Source organism: Athene noctua, chromosome 2 (assembly GCF_965140245.1).
Source record: "Athene noctua chromosome 2, bAthNoc1.hap1.1, whole genome shotgun sequence".
NCBI classification, from domain to species: domain Eukaryota; kingdom Metazoa; phylum Chordata; class Aves; order Strigiformes; family Strigidae; genus Athene; species Athene noctua.
In genome coordinates this window covers 48177735-48194212 of record NC_134038.1, presented here as the reverse complement: position 1 = coordinate 48194212, position 16478 = coordinate 48177735, and the positions used below count along the sequence as shown (strand labels likewise).

General features: G+C 39.8%; 1 protein-coding gene across 2 annotated transcripts in view; it reads right to left on the bottom strand.

Annotated features, from left to right (window-relative positions):
• The window catches only part of GAREM1 (GRB2 associated regulator of MAPK1 subtype 1), a 103952-nt gene that overhangs the window by 20574 nt on the left and 66900 nt on the right, over positions 1–16478 (bottom strand). For both annotated transcript variants that reach the window (XM_074899021.1, XM_074899022.1), the window contains exon 3: positions 5013–5143. In XM_074899021.1, coding sequence (XP_074755122.1) covers positions 5013–5143 — 131 coding nt within the window. The remainder of the gene's footprint in view (positions 1–5012; positions 5144–16478) is intronic.

The following is a 16478-nucleotide window of genomic DNA, read 5'->3' as shown; positions in this document are numbered from 1 at the left end:
ACAGGCATCAGGAAAGTGATGAATGATTATTTAGGAAACATATTCTTTTGGGAAAGCTCAAGTACATTGTTCCTTTTGCTTAAGGAAAGGTTAACTCAGAAAAATAGATTTTGATAACACCTGAGTCAATATCCTGTCTTGGACTGAAACTGTTCTAATTTTTTATAGTTTGGAGTAGAAGTCTTTAATCACTTGGACACATATGAACTCCTTACAAAGATGATTTGTGGTTTCATATCGCTTGTTATACTTTCTAGGTCTTTATGCAAGCATTGCATTCACATTAAAAATTCACAGTTAGGATTTCTTTTGGTAGAGCTCTTTTCAACTGTGATGTCTCTGATTCATAGTCACCGCATACAGTTTTTATTATTAAAGCCAAGGGACCAATCAGAACACTTTTAAAAATTTTATTTTATTTTTTACAGGTCCCCCAAAATGAATAAAGATTATTTTCATATAGAACAAGCAGTCTTCAGAAGAGCTATTAGCAGAAAAAATAAGAAACTTTTTCAGAAAAGTCAATTAAATTCAGTAAGACAGCATCCCATTTTTTATTTTAGAAATGTCTGTCTCCCAAGATGGAGAACCAATAAGTACAACTCTTTGTGTCAGTACACACGTTTCTCTCTCAGCTAAGAGGGACTTTGCCCTGATTTCTACTTTAAAAGCTGGCTTCACTGTTATTTAAGGACATCTCAAAGAAATCAAAGTGTTCAAAAAATTACTCTACATGTGACAGGTAATACCACAAAGCTCTAACATGAAGCATCTCTTCACATGGGATGTCAGGAAGACCAGCATATGAAGCCACTGTGAGGCAATGGTGTTCAATCATAGTGCTGGCATCAAGCCACAGGGTGATGAGGGGACTGAAGCACGAATTCTCTCAAGGTGAGGTACTGAATTGCCTGCAACTATGGAGTTAAAAGCTGCACACAGACTGATTTTAAGAAAGTCACTATTGCAGCATCTAAAAATGCCAGTGTAGATTACAGCGTTCTAAATATGTGCTTTTGGAAGCTCAGAGCAAGTTCATCAGAGCCAACATGTTGTGGCATAAACCTGTCCGGCAGCCACACACCACAGAGCCGCTCGCTCACCCTCCCCCGCCTGGGGGATTGGGAACCGAATTGGAAAGGTAAAGGGAGACTTCTAGGTTGAGATAAAAACAGTTTAATAATTGAAATAGAACAAAACTATAACAATAATGGAAAGTACAACTGCTCACCACCCGCCGACTGATACCCAGCTTGTTTCCCAGTTAGTGATCCTGAAATACCAAGATTCCACAATTGCAATCCTGGAAGTGAGAGAGAACCCCCCCCTCCATGGTCAACCCTCCTTTAATATACTGAGCATGTTGTTACATGATATGGAATATTTCACTGGTTAATCTGGGCCTGGTGCTCTGGCTCTAGTCCTTCCCAGCTTCTTGTACACCTGCGTGCGGGCAGGACATGGGGAGTTAGTTGAAGAGTCTTTGATGTCTTAGCAACAACTGAAAACATCAGTGTATTAATCAGCATTCTTCTCATACCAAATCCTATACTGAATCCAAAACAGCACTATTCTAGCTACTAAGAAGAAAAATTAACTCTATCCCAGCTGAAACCAGGACACAATTGGAACCAAATCAGGAGATCAATTTTGCTTCCCTGTGCTGCATTAACATCTGTAAAAAAAGCCTCGTACAGTTGTCACTATATATTTGTTTCTGAGAAAATGCACACTCTATGGGCCAACACAGTTAAACCACTGTGAAAAAAGGATTAGATTAAAAAGATAATCAAACTGGGTATCAAAAGTTCACATCAGCCAAACGTCTTTGATCGGAAAGAAAAGACTCATCATGGGGTTAGTTACCTAACCTACCTCTCCATCTCATCAAGGCTCTTCAAACAACTTCACAACCTCTCCTGGGAGACACAGCAATACAGTAAGGACAAAAATTATATCCTGGAAGATCTGAAGGGTCCTACAACACTAACTGGGCGGTTTATGAGAGTGCAGGAATTAATGGCTTGTCCAATCTATCAGACAATATTGTTTTTTAAGACAACTTTTTGTGAATTGCCCTTGGCATGATGTGGGGTTTTTGTTCCTGGTTTTGTTTTTAAATCTAATGTAAATAGCTTCCTAGGTATTTGTACCAATTGCCATCTGTATGGGAAGAGAATATCCCACTGCAGAAACTTACTACTGTTGGTTCAGCAAAACTTAGGACCCTGGGGTAGCTCAATTTAGTATTTTTCTTCCTGGCATAGACAACAAAAGAAGTCCTTATCTTTGTAGAGTAACCTAAACAAAATTGTCTGCCATTATGCACTGAGTATTAATACAAAAAATCTGGTCAGTGATGAAAAGACAGAATGCCTCTAATTTTAAATTAGGAACAGATTAAACACGTATTGACCAAGTGAAATTAGCTTCTCCCCAGAACACTGTAAATTGCTACTCCTATAGATGCTGCTGGCCACTGGTTACCTAAGGCAACCGACTGGGTATACAATCACAGAACTGATACATATACATATGTACATCCACAGAATTTAACAGAAGTAGTTTTAGTCAATACAAAAGTTTGGTTTATTCTAAAATTTTTTTGCTATTCTGTGAAAAGTGACTCCACCTTCCACTCCTGGCTCTGCTAGATGGCATGAGTTACAGCCCTCCTCCAAACATCCAGCAGGTCCCGAACCCCCTGCCTCAGTGCACTGCCCAGAAAGCCTGCCTGGCTGCAAAACTGCAGGGAAGGAAAGAAGGGAGTCCCCTGCCTCCCCCAGAATAAGGTGGATTATTTTTCTCTTTAACAACTAATATATGAAGTAAAAATAAAGTAACCCCCTTGGAGAAGATCCCAAGGCCTCCCACAGCAAGAAGAGAGTTCACTGAATGGCAGTCTTAGCCGTAAAATCCTGCTGGAGCTGCAAAGGATTTACATGGAGGAGCAAGGTTTGCACCAAGTTGAACTATAACCATGACACGTGCAGGCAGACCTCAACGAGCACAGACAAACCCAAGCAATAACTGTCCGGTGGCACCTTGTAACTCTACAGGCTCTTTCTTCCAAAATTATCCATGAAAGACTTGAGTGTTTGGAATAAGAAAGAATTCCCAGAATTCAGAGTTCCCTTTCATCTTAAATGCTTCACACGATTTTTTTCTTTCTTTTTGTATCAGATAAGCTACCTTCTGATACTCTCTTCTGAATTTAAACAGGCACACTGCATTGGACAGAAATCAACCGTACTTAGTATTCCTCCCTTTGCTCTAATCAGTTTGACAGGATCTCCCCTACATTAAAATTTTAGCATACATAATTCTCTTGCATGCAAAGAGTTATTAAACACTTTAATAAATCCTGTTAAGTTCATTTACTTTTTGGAAGATGATAACCTTGGAATAGACTTCTATGAAACTGGAAAAGCTGCCAAGAGAAATACTGCCAAGATAACTATGTAACTAGGTTAAACCTGGATTATTATTACTATTATTTACATTGAGGAGTATAACCAGAATACTTTTCAAAATGGACTTGATCTCCAATGGTGAGCTCTGCTTATTTCTCAGTTTGCTAAATATGACAAAGAGTTTTAAGAACAGTCATACTAAACTCAAGACACATTTTATATTTAAACAAGCCTGCAGACGAATACTTTTCCCCCTATAAAATTAAAGCTGCACGTTTTACTATGCCGGTCTCTTGATCTGGTCATTGTTCAGCTGAGAAATAATGGCACAACACTGGATAAGGCTAGCAGTCTCGAGGTGAGATAAGATTTTCCTTGGGTAGAAATGAAATTTTCTTGTTGCCTTGATTTGCCCAACTACAACCTAAACATAAAAAAGTGTTCCAACGTCCTCATGTAGCTTTCATTCATGTTTTATAGGTTCAGGTTAATAGAGAGCATAAACGAAAACAACTCGCTGTCTTGAAAGGCATGAGTCTGTGTTGCTAACTGAATTAACCGATAAGCTCTTGCACTTACAACAATCTTCAGCAATCTTGTTTCACACCTATAAAAACTGTGGACTAGCTGGTGTCCTAACTTTATAGTGCAAGAAAGAGAAAAAGCCATTAAAAGGTTGTTATAAAAACTCCACATTGCAGCACGTGGGACCAGGAAACTCTATACTGGTTTTGCACCAGCATTATCAACTGGTTTCTCCTGTAGGGTACATCACGTGGATCTGTGCCACCACATCTCAGCTCTAGGATTCTCTTCTATCAGTCTTAGGTGGCGTATCAACTGAAGCAAACCAGGTGAGCTGAAGACCACTCTTCTCTGTTGGCAGAACTGACCTGCCTTGCATAGTGTCACACACATAGGAAGGACAAGGAAGAACAAGTTCTGTCTTCATTATTTGATGCCACTGCACTACAGTGTGTTTGGTGATAGCAAACACTCTTACACTTCATGGCATTGCTGACCCTTTGATGAGCCCAAGAGGCATGCACTTGCAAACACACACACATGCACACAGAGGAAAACGTGTCTTCTGGTTTTTGGGTTGTGTTTTTTATTCACAACGCCATTTAGCTGCTGTAATTTTGAGAGAAGCAACCCCATCATTTTGCCCTGCGTGCTCTCTGAGAATAAGGCTTTCTGGAGAGGGATTTGAGCAGCTGCTGCTTAGCAGACAACAAAATTCAGGCTGCTGGAGGGGGAGGAGAAAGGGGGCAACAAACAACATTTGTTTAAAATCTGGCAGGAGCATCCTAATGAAATTAATTATTGGATGGGTCATCAGGACTGTTCCCCAAAGTGCCACAGGACAGGAGAGCCCTTAGAGTATGTGCTGATTTAAGACTGCAAAAAGATCCTGAAGAGCACCATCACTGAATGCAGAACACTAAAGGCTCGTTTGTCTCAAAAAAAAAAAAAAAAAAAAAATAATAAAAAAAAAAAATCACACTTCCCACACAGCACCGTTGCTCACTTGCCATGTATATAAAGGTTGTAACAGTTAATCATTTAGACAGGGATAAATATTTATTCAGGGACTACCTTAACGTTGAATGTTATTTCCTCCATGACGTAAACTCGTTCAGGAAATGCTTTAGCCACCTCCTCCACACTGTTAAAATACTGCACTGGCTCCTTAATATCTCGGTCTTGTTCCAGCAGCTTAAACTGCCCTGAAAACAGATGATAAACAGAAGAGTTGTAAGATATTTATATTGGACAACTGTCACTGTGGCAACTGCTGGCTCAACTTCTTCCCATTTTGCTCAGTCAGTTTTTCCTGTTATTAGCAGCCAAAGAAGATGACAAAAGATTGCAGAGGGTCTCCTGAACCTGCCACGAAAGACACCCAGTTTCACCAGGTCAGAATGAAAAGAATGTGTGGGAGCTGAAGTTAAATTTAAAAAAAAAAAATCCTTTTATCACATACTCTCTAGAAATAGTAAATAACTATGGAGGCATTTGTGTTTGTGTACTTAATTTTGTGTAACAGTATCCGTACAGATAGCATTTTTTGGCCCTTAGTATTAAAAGCTTTACAGAAAGAAAACACACCCATTACTATAAAACCCCAAGACAATAAACATAGGGGGTTTGTTTTGTTTTTAGCATCAAACAGCTATTAAAAAATGCTAGGCTAAAACCCTCCTTCCCCTAGGCTCCCCTAGAGTAGAATAGCACCCAACCTTCCTTAATCATAAACTAAGCCCTTTGAGAACTTTAGCTAACATAAGAAATTAAACCATACACATTTAAAACGCTTTTGAAGGTGGTTGCCTTCAGAAGAACATCAGAAAGAAGCGTTTCTTGCTGACTTTACCTCCCCCCAGCATGCAAACCTTGGCTATTTTCTAAGTCTTGTAAAAGACAAGAACTAACATGGAGGCAGTTGCCCTGGGCAGACCTGCTGGGGACACCCAGGCACATCAATCACCTCTATGCATTACAAACACAAAGTTTAAAAGCTTTCTTTTATAAATACAACGATAATAACGAAAGCTTAGATGGACACATTTGCTGCTTGTATGACTTAAAAATCAGTGGAGCAATCTTCTCAAATTTAGAAATGCTAACTACTACTAAGTTAAAGGCTGGTCTCAGCAAGAGAATAGCACAGCAAGACTCGATGTAAGAAACAACTCCAGGAAACAAGAAAAAGGCTGAGTAAAATCAAGTTAGTGCATCTCCTGTAAATCATATTTTGAAATTAGTAATGCACACAGCCACTGGATTACTGTTCCCAAACAGTGCTCTTCATTAAAATACATCCAATACATCAGGATGTCAGCCACCTACAGAAATATTTTTTCACTCCTTCAGCATTTTTGTGCACAACACCCTGCTGCCCCTATACATCCCATCAGACTTTTGTGACACGTTTGGAGAATTCATCCACACTAAACCATTTCAGGCCATCTAGCAGCAGAGAAGGAAATGAATGCAAGCTCAGCAAGTCCTGACGCTCCACGAGAAAGACCTGTCCCGCCACCCTGCCAGGTGTGTGCACACACATACGCACACCAAGAGAGGTGTGTGACCAAAGAGCCTCAGCTCCTCCACTCAACCCCAGCACCCCACTGACAGAAGCACACTTTTAATCAGTATGCTCGAGTACTGTGGTTACAAGCCTCAATATCAGCTTACAAGACAGAAGACTTCCTTTTATGCCATTCCATATGTTTTGTCTTTCTAAAGTGACCACAGTAACTTTGAAATATTATCAGCAGGGTAACTAGAGATGCTGGTACTTCTCACTGCAAGACTGTATTTTGCAAATGTTTCATAACCTTCACCACACTTCAAAAAAATCAGTTGCCTTGGAGTTTTTCTAACTTCATGCCTACTTATGCACATGCTATTATTTGAAGTCCAGCCAAGGCAATTAATGCACTCTGAAGACCAACACTGGGGTAGAAGCAGCAGGACCTTTGGTCTGACCTGCTGAAGCCATTCCTGTAGTATATTACAGCAACATAGTTGGCTACAGGAATGGTTTCTCCAAGTCAGACCAAAGGTCTGCCTCGTGCAGCATTTTGTTTTAGACATGAGTAAATGACAGTGGTGTAAGGACGACTTTAAACACAATTTGCAATACCACCTCCACACCTCTAGGAGGAATACATGGCTTTAAGGATGCCCAGAGGCAGGGAAGAGGTATCTCTGGGCTTAGTAGCTCCAGAGGTTTTCTTTCCCATAAACTTGTTTAATTACTTACTGAAGGTATCTAAAACTTTCAGTATAGACACACCCTCTATCTTGAAAAATCCTTGCAACCTCTTCTTCCACAGACTTTACGCTACCTTCAAGATTAAGAGTAGAAATTTTAGGGGTGACAAACTACACCTGGCAGACACTATGGGAAGCAACAGGAAACCTGATAGCAGACAAGAATTTGGAAAAACACTTTGCATATTCAACAGAAACATGCCAGCATCCTAAAGCTGAACTCCTTAGCCTGTCCACCCTGAGCCCCTTTTGGTGCAATGCAATATATGGCCAGGCAGTCAGCACCTCTAGGCTCAGGGAATCTGAGCAATTAGTAGGGAGATGCTCAGTTAACTGAAGCTGGACTTGTGAAGTTGTGACTGATGCCCGAGGCCAAACAGGAAGCGATAAAGAGAGAGAACTGTATTTTTTAATCCCCAGTCTGCCATACAGACCATGTAAATCCTTGTTTCAGGATTTCCCCGTCAGCCATAGCCTAAAAGAGGAAGGTGCATTTCCCTGTATTGCAGATCTTTCCGCCTGCAGGCACCCCGCTTTCCTGCAAAGGAAATTCAGGAGTGGGGGGGTGAGCTGAGTGAAGTCATACCTCCTTCTATGTGGAGTCAGGACATGCTGGGACATCACACAGCAGCAGGGAGCACCTGACAGCACACAAATACTGCTACTCTAGAACGCAGAGCCAATGACCATATTTCACAGATTGTCACTAAGGGCAACACGTTCTTAAATTTTACTGAAGTTGTCACACAGTGCTCACTCACCATGGGCTGACCTGACGTTGTTGTGCTCTCCTGCTTACTTCTCAGTTGCTGTTGTCTTCAACTACCAACACAGCCACCTGGATGCTACCCTAATTGATTGCCCAGTTTGGAATCCAGGGGTCTGATTTGCAGGATTCCCAGCTGTGGTTACTATTCAAGGCAAGCTGTGATTACAATTTATAATGGTATTTCATACTTTTAGTTCCCTGAAGAAAAAAAAATTCCAAAGCCACAGCAATTTTGAGTCACTTCAGACAGATCTAAATCCAGTGGGGTTAGTTCTGGTTTAACTCTCCCCCTTTATGAACAGAGTTGAATACAATACTGCACGGAAACAACATACTACTTTGAAACTGTGAGATTCTGCAGTGATAAAATTTTGCTAGTCCAGAAAGAAATTGAGAACTCTCACTGCAGAGTGGTAATTGAGTTGGGCATAGTAGCAAAGCATGAATTCACATGAAACAAGGAAGGAAAACAACATAATACATTATATGAACAATACTCATCCATATGAGCAATACTCATCCAGCACTTCATATGAGACAGTGGTCCTTATTCTAGGTTCTCTAGTTATTCCGGAAGCATAATATTACTATTTTGCGGTGACTGTTACGTATTAAACAACAGATAGTCTGGTGGTAAGAAAAGGCCGGTTACCCACTGCAATCCAAACTTCTACAAAAAAAGTCCCAAATTCCTGAGCACAGAACAAATGCTTTAGGCTGTCTGCAACTGGGAGCAGGGTCTGCTATCCATTGTAGAATTACACATGTTCTTGTAAAAAAATAATCAGCTGGAGCTTTGCTTTGGTACAAAGAGATGCTCAGAACTGTCTATGTCGCTAACTGTGCCATCCTCCCTTTCCTTCAGCTGAGCTGTGCAAACACAAAGCCGTCTGTGCCTTCACTGCTAATAAGCAGCAGTTCATGAGGAGGTTGACTACAGAGGAGTACACACAGATCCCAAAGCATATAATAGAAGGGCAGCATTAATCTCCTCCTGTTACGAAATCAAGAAGTATGCTGTGCATGGAAGATGTCAGGACTAGATGTTAAAACGCCTCTTCTTTGGAAAAGATGGCTTGTAACTTGAGACCTTCTATAGACAGTTTTTAGAAATTTATTTCCTCATTAAAAGAGGCAGACTATTTTATTGGAAGTAGAGAAAGAAGGACTGAAGAGGGGCCTGCAATACACATTTGAGCCAGATGTGAGTAACTAACTAATGGGAAGGAAGGAGACAATTTCTTATTATGTTTCTCCCTGATCTCTATTCAAGCTGCCATAAAAAAGACAGCATGGCTGAAATACAAGTTAAATGGACGTAAGTCTGGCTTGACTGCAAGCTAAAGTGGAATTTTATTACACTTCAAGAGAGGCATGATTTTGTTGGGAGACTTCACAAAACTGACAGCAAGTTTAAATCACAAGGCAATTTAATCATGTGTTAATTAGGAATTTAACAAAAAATTAAAGCAAATCTAAAGCTAAAACTGTATTTTATAGAAGTTCACCCATCTCTCTCTCTTACTAGCACAAAAATAATGAAAAGTTTCTCTAGTAAATCAGTGCAGGTTCAGAAAGATCAAAGATTTCTAATACTGACATGGTCCACTGAGCAAGTGTGGTTACTCCTTTGCAGCCAAATACAAGGGAGTAACGAACAACTACTGCAAGCTTTATATCTCTATCTTTCAGTCTGGCCTCTGACAGGCACAGTATTGGAACAGTTTCATTCTAGTATATATTATCTCTGAAGATTATGAATTCTTATTTCCCTGTGAAGGTACTTACAGCAAAGACAGTAAATCCACTATTGCTGGAAATGAGTCTGGAAAGATAAAAAGGCAAGGGAAGATCTAAACCATGGCTTATCCTCCAGTTTATGCAGGCATTTATTAAAACCCAGTAGGAGGAGGAAGATCAGACCCTCTTCCTTCTTGTCAGAAGTTGGCCCTATGATGTCTGCGAGCAGGGGCATTAACCAGCCCTTTCTGTCCCAGCTTTAGGTTGCTTCTGCTGCTAAGGTTCTCGCAGGTTTACATACGTTCACAACTCCAACCCACCTCATACAGGTTATTTCTGTAACGTAAGATCTCCTAGTTTTCGCAGTGACTTACCCCTCACCAAATAGTCCAGCCATTTCCAACAGTCCAGAATGTTTCCAAGACAGAAAGTACATTTTGTATTTTGTCTGTACTGTGCCTAGATCAAGAGAGTCCTTATCTGTGGCAAGGGTTCACAGACCAAACAAACAGTGAAGTTTTCATCAATATAAAATGATGAGAGCAGGCATGTGCTCATATACCAAAAAGAAAATCTGAAGGAAGAAATTATGAAAAAAAAAAAAGTAGCTGCATGTCATCAGTAGGAAAATGGAAGGTCACTGAAACATCTGCTCAATTGCGTTAGCTGTTAAATGTTTCTCCAAGGAGGCAGGAGTTGTATTGTCTTTCAGCAGCTTTGATTATTTAGTAAGTCTCACATCTCTCTATGTGAGACTGTATGCAAAGCCCAGCGCTTCTCAAGAATGCGCAGACAGCACAGCAGGGTAGCAAAAGTACTGCAGAGGTTTATGTTTTATATTATTTGTTGACTGCTGACTGCATTTCAGTATTTCAAAGAACAGCAGAGCTGACTCAAAAATAAAAGACTACCTGCCAGAATACCACCATTTTGGAAAAAGACAATTTTTGTCTATATATTTCAGCATTCCTGTGCATCAAGCTGATACAGTTGCATGAATTGGAAATTACACTTCAGCACACTTGGTTCTCTGATGGACCTGTATAGTCTTCAGCTGACAGTGTATACAACTGCCCTCAACACCTGATGCAAAAATAAATTTGTCTCAGTGGTGGATGATGGAAGAAAATCTCAGTTTATGGTCTCAATTGTTACCCCATCAACTAGATCATATGGTAGAGCTATTTCATCCCTACCTAATCCTTAGACAAAGCAACCAGTCAAGAGTGAGCATGGCAAACCAAAGACTCTTAAATAATAGCTTAAGACATAATCCTAACACACCAGCCTACATATAATTTTTTTAAATTATAAAAATAATTTAAATAATGTAATTATTTGACAATTGCCAATACGTTTTTTTCACAGAACCAACATGTGGCATTTTGCTTTTGTCATGGCAGTGGCTGCAGCTGTCTAGACCTGAAAAAAGAACGAACAAAAGAGAATCCATCATATCTTTGATAGAGCTATTATCTGACTAACTGGAACCATGGTGTAAAGTTAATATTGCAGCTCTTTTGGGGACCTACCACTAAGTAAATGTCAAAAGGTTTGGTAGACACGCAAAAGTAATGACGAGTGGAAAACAAACGCCTTGCTTCACTATTGTCACCTTCCTGCTTGTTGAAACTCAGTGTTTGTTCACAGTTCTCCAGATGAAAGCAGAGTGCCTGCATGTTCAGGTCCTCTGGAGCAGCAGAGCTGCTGGGTCTCCGCTGCAGAGGGGACAGCGCAGGGGGAAAAAACTCATTGAAACTTCAAGTATAAATGGGATTACAGAATGCCATTTTCAACAGCGGGAGTAGACAGTAGTCCACAAACTAACTAGCGCAGACAGGCTCATAGCGCAGCTGCCCACCGAGAGGATGGGAAAGTGAATCACCTGCTCCGTCACCTCTGGGTTCCTCATTGAAAGAGCTGTTGATTTCACCTCACGCTGTGACCTGACAGAGAAGTAACATGGAGGCAATGCTATGGTAATTTCACCCCCTCAGCCAAAGAAAAGAGCAAGACAGCTCAATGGTACAGGTTCATACTTATCTGCCACACTGATAGTTTCTGAGAGCTATGCAAAAAAAGGTTTGGGGGGCAGAGAGGGAAGTTTTCCTGAGTTATTTGTAAGAATTTCTTTCCTTATTTTCATATTGTAGCTTGCTGAAAGAATACAGGAAACGATAAAAGGGTGGAGAATAGAGCAGGAAAATACACAAGAACCTTAGGTAAACAGCTTCCAAAGGATAACAACTGGGCCACAAACTAGAAAAGTTACGATTGATTCTTATATTGCAATCACTATAAAATAGCTATTAAACAGACTCGGAAATACTCTTTCTGTTTTTTTAAGAGCTGGCTGTCAGTACTTTTTCTTGAGGAGAGGGAGGGGGTGAAGAAGAGGACCTCCTGTGTCCCCATCTGTACCCAATCTTATGGAAATTTTGTGAATGTATTAAAAAAAGCTAGAAGAAACATGAATTAGAGACATATCTAAGTAAACACAATACAAGTAGAATTCATCAAGTGTTCTGGAGCTAAACTTATGGCACTGCAAAGCAGAGGGCAAGACACAAAGGCACATTCAGTCAGCAGAGATTGTGCAACATTTCATGGGGAAGGAGCCCTTCAGAATGAATAGTTTTACTTCTTGGAAGTATTATGAAGATTTTGAAGCCTTAAACGCCTTTATTCCTCTCTGTGTTATGTCTGCGGTACAAATACCCATTCAACCAAGAGAGAATGAGTCAGGCATCACAACCTGGTGAGACATGTCGAAGCAGAGCAATAGCACGCTGACACATCACCTGTGCGCATCCACAGACACCATTTACCATTTGAGAGATCAAGGAAGGGAATTCAACCAAGTTTCCCACACAGCAACGCAGTGCTTGTTAATCAAACCTCTAATCCTATGCTGGCTAAGCAAAGGAGATGGTACAGCCTAGCGCCCTCTCTTCTCTTATCTTCTATGGCTCTTAGCATAACAAAAAAAAATATTCTATTCTGTTGGCAGCATAACAAAGAAAAATCAGTTCAAATGGTGACTGATGATAGCTTAAAGCAGATTTACTCAGAGATACTGCATGAGAGGGAATTTTAGGTTACAGATGATGTAAAAAGACAGACAAGGAAAACAAGCCTAACCTCTAACCTTTGTTTCATAAGTTATTACCATCACAAATACAAGATTACCACAATGAAATGTTCTATTTTACTGGGTCACATGTTTGAGTGTCTGGACTGTAAATTAACTAGATTTAACTTACTCACTGGATTATCATTGATCTAACTTGTAATTAACATCATTCTATTCCTTTCCCATGGGCTGCCAACAGACAGAAAGAATATTCCACAAGCAGCGTGTTAATTCACAGGCTCAAGTGACCATGCAGAGGACTCTGACCACCACACCGTCCAACTTTCCTAATTACTATTAACAAAAGCTGCTGCTAGTTTCCTGTTGGACAGTAGGAGTATAAAGACATGCATATGACGATGACATGCTCACCTGGTGAATACCATAGCTTATCCAGCTCACAATACAAAAAGGCATCAAGAGAGAGAAAAGTTACAGAAAGCCCAACTAAACCAATTCAGAGTGTTAAGATGACTATGTTTAACAGCAGCTACCCAATGACAAAAGCTTTTCTTACCTGACTACTAGCACTGTTTCCTTGGTACCAGAGTAGACACCCACTTAGACCTCAGTTATGGAAGTGGTATGAGTCACTGAAAGCTTATGGCTCCAACCATAATAATAATAATAATAATAATAATAATAATAGGAAGACTTGATAAGAAGGTAAAGCCAACTTATCCCTCACTTAACAGAAGCCTCTAGCAAAAACTTCTGTCCTCTATACGAACAGCTGGAAAAGACAATGAGGTACAAAGGCAAAAAAGTACATGGTTACAGTTCTTACTGTACTTTGAATTATGTATCTTACTAAGCAAATACATTGCTTTCATTAACACTGATTCAGGACTAAAAATCAGTCCTAAGAAGTGGAGGCCTAGCTTAGATGTTTCAACGCAAACTGAACATCAAACCTTGCACTGAATGACAGACAAGTCCCTTAACAGCATCTTACATTGTTCTGCCCAATTAGATTTTCCTATGTTAGTGAGAGACATCACATACATTTAAAATGAAGAAGCAGCACAGACTTTATCTGCTTTTGGTTCTGTTCTTAACTAGGTGATCTCCTCCCAAATCGTCAGTATACACTTGTCCCACGACATACATACATTAAAAGAACAGGGTTGTCTACAGTAGATTAACGTTTAATTAAAGCACAGAAGAAAGTTGAGAGTAACAGAATAAACTCCTAGTTAACATTTGAAATTAATATTAGTAATTTCAAGCAGGCTCAAACAGACCATATTAGAATACCTGTTAAATGTTAGCCAAACATGCTGGGATTTTGTATCACAGCTGCATCAAAAAATGCTGCCTTTACACCATGGATTCCCTCACCTCGTTAACACTGATTTCAGTAGAAATTACTAATGTGTAAGATTTCCTCTTTAATGGAGAAAGAGTAAAAAATCTCATTTTTTTATCAAAACAAAATTTGTGATCATTAGTTTGAAGAAAACACAGTAACATGAATTTGTTCCATTTCAGCTGATGCCCCACCAGCAATGGTACAGCTGTAGCTCATAATCTGTGTGACCGAGTACCAAGTGGGCACAGAAACTCAATTCCATCCTTCCCCTGCTCCACTTGATGCCTCTTCATAGGAAATCCACACTGGAGGAAACCTTTCTTCCCTTTCACTCTCCCCATTATGATTGCTAAATAGAGAAATTGAGTGTCTTGTGCAATTTAAGTGTCAATGAAAGAAACTGGAGTATTTTCTAAGGACATCAATATTTCAGGACCTGAGTTCAGTGCAGCTCTAATCGAACGGATTCTTCTAATTCCAGTGTCTAAATTTGTTCAAAAAGGTGAAGAGGATTTTTGCACTGTTAAGTATTTTTAACACAGACTGTACTTACAGAGAGTAGTTCAATCTATCTCCCCATTACATATGGACACAAGTAAATGATGATACTTATTTGACAAGATAAAAACCAGGCAGCATCCAAAAAGAAATCCTGTCCACCAGTGGCAACAGAGAACTCTTACACTGACAGATGAAAGAAGCTTCATTCTTAGATCAATGGCTGAGTTTGGGAAGAGGGCTAGTCATTTCAGGGGACCAAAATCTGCACTGAAGAAAGAAAACTTTAGCAATTTAGAAACTACCAGGTTCCAACCTCTGTGTCAGGCCTGCTCCAAATCATATTACTTCACTTTGTTGATTAAAAAAAAAAATTGAGAGAGTTCTAATTATAGAGAGGAATTTTAGATGTGCAGAAGTGTATTTTTGGTCATAACATGGATTGCAGAGATTCTAACCACAACTGACTTGTGGCTTTACACCAGACACAACTGTTTGGATTTGGTAGCCATCTCTTAAAAAATAAATTTGACAGAATGGAAGTGGCTTTTCCAAACAACTTCATATACATTCTTCTACTTCTTGGCAAGTTGAAGCTTTTGCTAGAATAACAGAAGCAACTGCTGAGCTTAATGGTTAACTTCGCCTTACTGAATAGCAGCTTTTATTTATTTTGCAAAAGCTTCAAAGTCCGCACTCACCAAAACTCAAGCTCTTAGTGTTTCTGCCACAGTGCAAAGACATGTTCTTCAATCATAAGCCCAACACCCTTTATGCTTTCTGCTCTTTTGCTGACAGATCTTTTTCCTCCTGCTACTCCCACATGAGTATCTCCATTTCTATGGCCTGACTTTAGTGCCATTCATTGCTTTCTTGCTCGCTGAGCAGCCTTTTGTGCCTTTCAGGTTCTGACCTCGTCCCATGCTCAACGGGCCCCGGCATGAGTGTAGGACGGTGTGTAGTGATATATTCCACCCCAGAAGGATAGTCATGTCGACAGTACTGCCTCTGGCAGGCACTTGCCCTGCAAAAAACAAAGCTAAAGAAAAAGTGCATTCACAGAGCAGAAATCTTGAAAATGTACACAGATCAATTCTGTATAAAAAGTGCTTTTGTTTCCTGTTCAGGAACAGGTTTTTTAATTAACTGAATGGGAGGAGTTGTAAAAACCAGGAACAATGACTGAGTCAGCAGCTCAGTCAGTTCTTAGTAGCTTACAGGGCTTTACATGAAACAGAATAAACATATTTCATTCAGAGTTAGACATTTTTATCAATGTGTAGAGAGACTTCAGAGCTTGGGCTTGGTATCCTAAAAGACCGTCTGTGCGTTATAGAGCAGCTTATTGTTTCAAAGCTTGTATCTCATTTGCTTGCTGAATATACATGTGGCTTACAGTTTCTAGCACAGTCTGTATTTTCCTCCTCTTCTCTTCTTCAACTTAAGTCTACTGAAGTATTGCACTCAAATTACTGGAGAACCTGTCACTCAAATAGTTGCCAACATTTCTGTATCAGCAATGGAAAGGAGGGGTTGCTGTTCTTCTATGTGATTAAAACACAATTTTCTTGGGAAAGGTACTATCACTTTGTATTGTCAATACCCAGTGCAGACTGTAGATTAGTTAATGTATTTACAGTGTTTAAATTATAAAGGAATTCAATTTATTATAGCTCTGACCACCAGCAATCATAAGCAAGTTCTGAAAAACAAGTTCACTTTACTTCTGGAACAGATTAGACAACATATTTAAAACTGAAATGAAGCCAATTTCCAAAGAAACTCCTTAATTACACAACAGATCTGGTTTATTCAGCTAAAGTCTCCTGT